The sequence below is a fragment of the Lupinus angustifolius genome, unplaced genomic scaffold (assembly GCF_001865875.1).
Source record: "Lupinus angustifolius cultivar Tanjil unplaced genomic scaffold, LupAngTanjil_v1.0 Scaffold_290_11, whole genome shotgun sequence".
Lineage (NCBI taxonomy): Eukaryota > Viridiplantae > Streptophyta > Magnoliopsida > Fabales > Fabaceae > Lupinus > Lupinus angustifolius.
In genome coordinates, this window is record NW_017727617.1 from 1 (window position 1) to 7,172 (window position 7,172).

The following is a 7,172-nucleotide window of genomic DNA, read 5'->3' on the forward strand; positions in this document are numbered from 1 at the left end:
TATGTATGTGAAAATTCATCTTATTTTTTGGGGAACTAATGTGCAGTAGTGTTAAGCCTCACATCTGACTGAAGAAAATGCACATTCTTCTCTTTCATGAAAGAAAACCATAATTCTGCGCCTTCCTAACACCCCAAAAAATAAGATGAATTTTGACATACATTCAATAATGAAGACAGTAAAAAAATATTGAAGAAACAGTAATATGACATAGAATTGTCCAATCATGGATAAACTGTCAAACTACCACATAAGAAAAGTTTAAACTAGAAAATATATCAAAATAAAGGAAATGTTTATTACCAGTTCAGTGGCACCATTAATACTTCAATTCTGCACAGCATAATATTGAGGAGCCAGCTCCATTAACCATAGGTAGTCGATTCTGGTTAAATTTCGGACATACTTGTTATTAGTTTGTACCAATTCGTTAAATATCACACACTCTGGTTTTTGCCGGAATAATACAGAAGATGGGTGTATCTGCACCACCTGACCACTTGCCAAAGCCCTGTCATGTGACAAAGCAATAAGAGTCTTTTTATATAATCAAAAGCAACATATGATAAAATTATAAACGCAGGTAGCATTTCCAATAGCAAGTCAAAATACAGTTACATTGAATTTCAAAACAACAACCAAGCCTTAATCACTAGGTGGGTTCGGCTACATGGGTCAAACGGCTCCAAGATATTCTATCATAAATCATATTCATTGACAAAGCATTGATCTCCATATCTTTCTTAATTGTTTCACCTATGGCTTTTCTTGGACTCCTTCCACCTCTTGAATTGCACTAACTTCCATTTGATCTACTATCCTTATTGGGGTTTCCATCGATCTCCACCAGACCACCAAATATGTCCAAACCACCTAAGGCGAGATTCTATAATCTTTTATACAATAGAAGCTACCCCATCTTTCTCTTTAATGCATTCATTATTGATTCTATCTTATAGTGTCCACTCATCCGATGCAACATTAACACTAACATCGAATTTCAAAACTAAATAATACATTAATAAATGGAGTTTGAACGACACAAGCCACCTTGACTGCAAAAGAGGTTCTAAGTTGAAATCAGATACCTGTACATTCCCTCTGGCTGTTTTACAGCTGCATTGAGGAAAAAGGAAGCGGCAAGGCATCTGCGGTACTCAAGCATGTCATCTCCACAAGAAGCGAGACTCAGACCCATTTGTTGAACATGTCCCAAAATCTGCCTGCAAAAAAACATTTAGAAATCAGAATGCATAAATTAAATATCTTGACTACACTGCGAAAGATATCATGATAGATAACTCAACATAAAACTACCTGTGAATGTCACAAGCATGTCTAAGAGAACGGCTATTAATAAAATTTTCCTTGCACCATTTCCTCAAAGCCTTCTCACTTTTTGCTTTGCCCATTTCAATTGATTTCTTCTCCAAGAATTCACTATATGCTCGATACACTTTAATCATAGTGATATGGTCTCCCTCTGGACTTGAGAAGCTTTTCATTGCAGTTCTTGACTGGTCGAAAAAGAAGAAACACAATAACTTTTAAGAACATAGTCAAGAGAAAGAGTGGTGTATGAAAATATACAAAGACTTGAATCTCCCTAAAAGTCATTACTCATTATTGCATATATTTGAACCATGGATATGATAAAAAATGGTGGTTGGGCCGTCTAGTGCATGAGGATCCCACCTAGTGGGTTATAGGTGATGTTTGGGAGGGGTAGATGTACGCAGCCTTATCCTCGCGAGCAAAAGGGTTGTTTTCAGGATGAACCATCAATATGATACTTAAATATTTTTGCTAAATGGTCAACAGAGTGGACTACTGTAGTATATAATCACATATGCATCTTTGTATTTATGTTTCATTATAACATTCAAGAAGAATATGACAGGAATGTAATACAGTCAAATCTTCAAACCTCGTCTAACTTGTCACGAGGAGCGTAAAATATGGACTCCGCAGACAGCATTGCAACAGTTATCAGCATCTCTTCCAAGCAGTTAAATTGACTAGCTAAAATAAGAGCTTTGGAATAAACAGGGTCCAAGGGCAGTCGGGCCATTTGATATCCAACTGGATCAGATAGCCGACACTCATCTGTTAGAGCACCTAACAAAAACAGCTGCTCCAATGATTTGATAATAGCTGCCCTGTTCAAACATGTGACAGGCACAAGATTTGAGTAATGTGTTGCACTGGGAAAATTCTTATACATAATAACAATGGTTTTGTTTATGTGTGCCCCAAGGCACCTGTTAAAGAATACAAATAGCATCTGTTACTAATTGTTAATTAATTATAGAAGAAAGTATTACATTGTTTGGATTTGAAAATATTAAATGCTTATTCTTTTCCTTTAACAGTTTCTATTTCTTAATCCTTAACCTAAAAGTAGTGTATAGTATTCTGAGTTAAGGTAGGTGCAATATGTAGACTATTCTAAGTTACTTCATCAGTGTATAAATGTTCCCAAAAGTATGCCAGTGTTAATATATACAAATTATTAACTTTTTGGTTATTTATTTATATTAAATGTCACAACTGTCCTATTATCTAATATATGAATAATATGTAGTCACTCCTTCCTAGATAAGTTTATTTTTTAAGATAAAGCAAAAGAACTTAGATAAGGTAAAGCACAATTGGCCTGGAGGACTTAATATTCAATTAGAATTTTATCTCGAGAGGATTAAGTATAATAAAACAACGAGAAATCAGAAAATGGTATATAGGTCAGAAAGAATTTTACTTGATCAAGAGACAATTCTACCATCTTGTTAAGTTACTTCAAAAACCACTCCGAAACATTTTTAATTTCAAAGAAATAGCTTCCAGTTCAAGCATGTTTTAAAATATAAGCAACTAGATTTATGAACAAAAAAGGGAGCACATAAATATCCACAAATATACAAATGTAGGGAAACTGTTAACAAAAATTATGAAACTGTTCTCACCTTGAAGGTTTCTCAATGAAATCAAACCCTAATATGTCATCAACACCCAAAGCCTTGAGCTGTAAAATGACATTAGAAAGATTGCACCGCTTAATCTCTGGCTTGGTTGAATCCTCGAGTTTACCAAATTCATTTTCTGGATACAGACGGAAGCATTTTCCTGGTCCTTCACGCCCTGCACGCCCACTAATACCAAAAAGTCAATAATCAGTTTTCTCCGCTCTTCAATAAGATCATTTTAAATATCTGTTAATGTCATTAAGATGATTTAGCTTAAAAGTTGTTATTAACGTATTGAACAATATAACAAAAATAAGAATTTAAAAGAAAAGCTATATCTAAATCATAATTCAAGAATGGGCTACTATATAAAATAAAATGATGCTTTAGATTAAAATATTTATTATTTTTATAAAACATATTACAGGGTTTATAATCTCTGATATTCACATACAATCAACATTAAAAGTGGCTATGCAAGTATGCATCTACATGCATACACAATTTTTAAAAATAGATTTGACTTGAGACGTTGGTTGCTAGACTTACATCACAAAAGCCTTTGTTAAGCAATACTATGTTTTCAGAGGAAAACCAAAGGTCTTAATTACAATACTGGACTTAAAAAGATAAAAGAAGACCTCCTCCGTTTTTAAATAAACTGAGTACTTGCTTTGGTTTTCATTAACTGAATTAATTGATTTAATTCCACCACTATTTACAGCAACAATTGAACATTAAACACACTCAAACCTAATCCAGCAGCATACCTTCTTTGCAGAGCTTGGGACTTGGATGTAGGTACTACATTCAAAGATTCCATGCCTTTGGCAGGGTCATAGGAACGTGCTTTGACCAATCCAGGATCTATTACGTACTTGATTCCAGGAATCGTTACCGATGTCTCAGCAATATTAGTTGCCAATATCACCTTAGAAAAGAACAGAAAAATTAGTTGAACACATTAAAAAATAAGTGATTACCTGATATGATAAAAATCTCAAATTATTTTAAATACCCTAAGCTCACATTAAATAGGTGATATACAGTACTGACATGCACCATTTTGAATATCCATTTACGGTTTATGGAAATTATGACCAGTTGAGATGACATAATTCCTAAAGCAAAAGCAGTGTTTGTTAAGTGAGATAAAACATTAAAGGTGCTAGAGGAAATGGAAAACATGTTAGTTGTTGCATTGAGTCTTAATGAAAAATTAACAATAGACTATATAAAGCTCGGTTTAGTAATGGCAGGTCACTGGATGGTATGCAAATTGCATAAGTATTTCAGTAAGCGTGCAAGTCACCCAAAAAATGGTATATCACTATCAAACTGGGTAGCTAATATACATGGCAAATGATAGTTGAGATACCTTGCGAAACCCAGATGGAGCAGGCGCAAAGACCCGAAGTTGCTGCTCAGCTGGAAGTGCTGCAAAGATAGGCACAACTAGAAGCTTTTGACTTTCTTGAGGTGATTTTGTGAGTCGCTCATTAATAAGTCTTTCAATAGATTCAATCTCTTCTTGCCCAGTCAGAAATACTAGTATATCACCAGGGCCCTCCCCTAAATGAATCTACAAAATAGAAGACATGTGAACTTAAGTAACAATATTATAGATTTTATTTCAATCATCACACTATTATTAATAAGCAGCAATATGCCTGAATGACTGATGCAATGTACTAACGAGAAAGAACAGAATGAGACACTGCATGAGACACAAATCTCTAAATATAAATACATATGCAGAACCATTGCACCAAGAGTGATGCATTGTTAAGATCCAAAGATTTCTATCAACAAAATAAAGTTAAATCACAATATAAGTTACATAGACTGATGAAACCAATGACCTGGAATATTGTTATCAAGGCAGCATCTAAATAATCTGGCTCTGCATGACGAGTATAAAATATATCCACAGGAAACTGTCTCCCTTGGACGTGAACAGCTTTGGCGCCACAAAAATACTCAGAGAAAGTGCGTGCATCAAGACTTGCAGACATGATGATTAACTTCAATGGAGCATACTGGTGCTCCTTTTTAAGGAAACTATTACTCTGGCCACTATTTTCTTTCTCCGATGACGTGACACTATTCACACTCTTGTTTCCAAAATTAAGGCCCTGACCATGACTGGCAGAATTTGACCGAGCAAGTTGTACACTTTTTAGCAAGCCCATCAAGACATCAGTCTGGACAGTTCTCTCATGTGCTTCGTCAACAATTATCACAGAATACTTGGAAAGATATGGATCCAACAATGCTTCCCTGTAAGCACAACGAAATGCATATTAGGCTTCAACCTATGTAACCATCTTAAACCCACACCAACATGAGGGAGATATTTTTTTTGGTTTGGGGGGGTCACCAGTCCATGAATTTCATTGGCTTGAAACAATTGGGAAAAAAAACTTTCACCCAAAGTGTAGTGATATAATATCTTCTGTAGTTTGGCATCAGGAGGAAAGAAAATTATAGCATCACATTTGGATGGGCCAAGTTCTCAATAAAGTCATTCAAATTACACAATTTAATCCTAATGTAAAAATCAAAGTAGGCCAAGTATTCAAATTATGCAAAACTTCTACCTCAGAAGCAATCCATCTGTCATATATTTGATCCTTGTGGAGCTGGAACTAGTATCATCAAATCTAACAGAGTACCCAACCTCTTGGCCCAACTCAACACCACATTCCTCAGCAACCCGTTTGGCCACAGTAACAGCAGCTACACGTCTGGGTTGAGTTATCCCAATAACTTTTCCATCATGGCAAAATTTAGCACCAAGTAGAAACTGCGGAATCTCTACATAGTACAATACAATAGACAGCATAGTGGAAATCAACTATCATTAAAACTTTTTCCCTTTATATTTCCTGAACAACTAAATTACAAAGACCATTATCATCAATCATCAATGTTTTTTAAAAACCAAACCAAATATCCAACCAGCAAGAGCTAAGGGTCATGGTTCGACCAGAAACATGACTGGTTCACAGTCTAACCAGTTGTGCAAGCCAGTCCACTCTGGTTTATAAAACAAAACATTGACTATAATATCGTAACCGTGAAATTTATAAGGATAAGATGTAACCTACGGGTGGTTTTTCCACTTCCAGTTTCACCAACAATAATCAAAATATCGTTCTTCCGGATCTCGTCAACCAGTCTTTTCTCAACTACAACAGAAACAATGCCAACAAAAAGCACATTCTAAACTATCATTACACCACATGCTAAAAGTAATAAACGCAAAAAAAGGAAGCATAAGCCAATACCTGAAGCAATGGGAAGAGACTTCCTCTGTTGTAAAATCTTTTGCCTCCTGCACACAAATAAGGGACACATACAACACCATAAGGCAAAAGTTCAAGAAATAAGTAATTACGATATAAACACAAAAACAATCTAAAAACATCGCCACTTTGAAGAATTAGAGCTTCATAATGCTATAACAAACCCAATTCCAAATTTCGTTTTTTTTCTTATTTACCAGTGAACATGGGGAATTAAAACATGATTGATTTGATTTTCCTTAATGGGTTTGGAATAAAGATTGAAACTTGACATAAATAAGGAGAGTTTAAATACCGGTCCGAGAATTGATTTTGACGATTGCGGTTAGCGTTGGAGGATTTGGAAGAAGAATTAGGGTAGTGGTGATTTCCATGAGACGCTGCTGAAGGCATTTTTCAAAATAGAAGCAACTTAGTTAAGCTGTTTATGAAAAGTGCTTCTGCTACTTCAAAAGCTGTTTTTGTTTCAATGAATGATTGAAGGAAAAAGAAGAGTGCTGCTGCGACTGATATTAAACCCTCAAACTATAAATCCCACGAAAATCTCTGATGTTCGAACCGGACAGGTAATAAACCGGGTTCATTAGTGACTCGCTCCGGTTTTCTTGTTCTTGGGATGTAAAAGAATGATGATATGTTAATTTTTGGAATTAAAATTTAGTTTTATATCCAGGAGAAAACTTGATTCTAAGCATTTACTCTGTGACAAGCAAAGATCCATATATATTACTTGGATATATATTACTTATAAGATGATCTCTATGATATAAATAAGCAACATCAGCAAACACTTGGATATAAATAAGATAATTTGTATGATATATATTACTTATAAGTTAATTATTGATAAATAAAATATTATTTTATAATATGCATTATCATTTTCTTATGGTATAAAGAT

The 7,172-nt window shown here is 34.6% G+C and overlaps 1 protein-coding gene across 1 annotated transcript; it reads right to left on the reverse strand.

Moving 5' to 3' along the window:
* Nucleotides 1–146: 146 nt before the first annotated feature.
* On the reverse strand, nt 147–6,844 carry LOC109340952 (pre-mRNA-splicing factor ATP-dependent RNA helicase DEAH10). Its single transcript, XM_019578725.1, has 12 exons — nt 6,567–6,844; nt 6,254–6,300; nt 6,074–6,154; nt 5,564–5,780; nt 4,826–5,243; nt 4,342–4,545; nt 3,734–3,894; nt 2,964–3,149; nt 1,928–2,159; nt 1,318–1,517; nt 1,089–1,223; nt 147–511 (listed from the first exon to the last, which is right to left on the reverse strand). Exons 1-12 carry the CDS (start codon nt 6,662–6,664, stop codon nt 328–330), a joined length of 2,163 nt encoding a protein of 720 aa, XP_019434270.1. The 5' UTR covers nt 6,665–6,844; the 3' UTR covers nt 147–327.
* Between the last annotated feature and the right edge of the window lie 328 nt (nt 6,845–7,172).

Excerpts from the sequence above, each read along its gene's own strand:
- LOC109340952 (XM_019578725.1), bottom strand. The coding sequence starts at position 6,664 with ATGCCTTCAGCAGCGTCTCATGGAAATCACCACTACCCTAATTCTTCT. Across the intron at positions 6,155-6,253 it reads GTCTCTTCCCATTGCTTCAG|TTGAGAAAAGACTGGTTGAC; the intron begins GTATTGGCTTAT and ends TTTCTGTTGTAG. Across the intron at positions 3,150-3,733 it reads TCCCAAGCTCTGCAAAGAAG|TGGGCGTGCAGGGCGTGAAG; the intron begins GTATGCTGCTGG and ends TTTTGGTATTAG.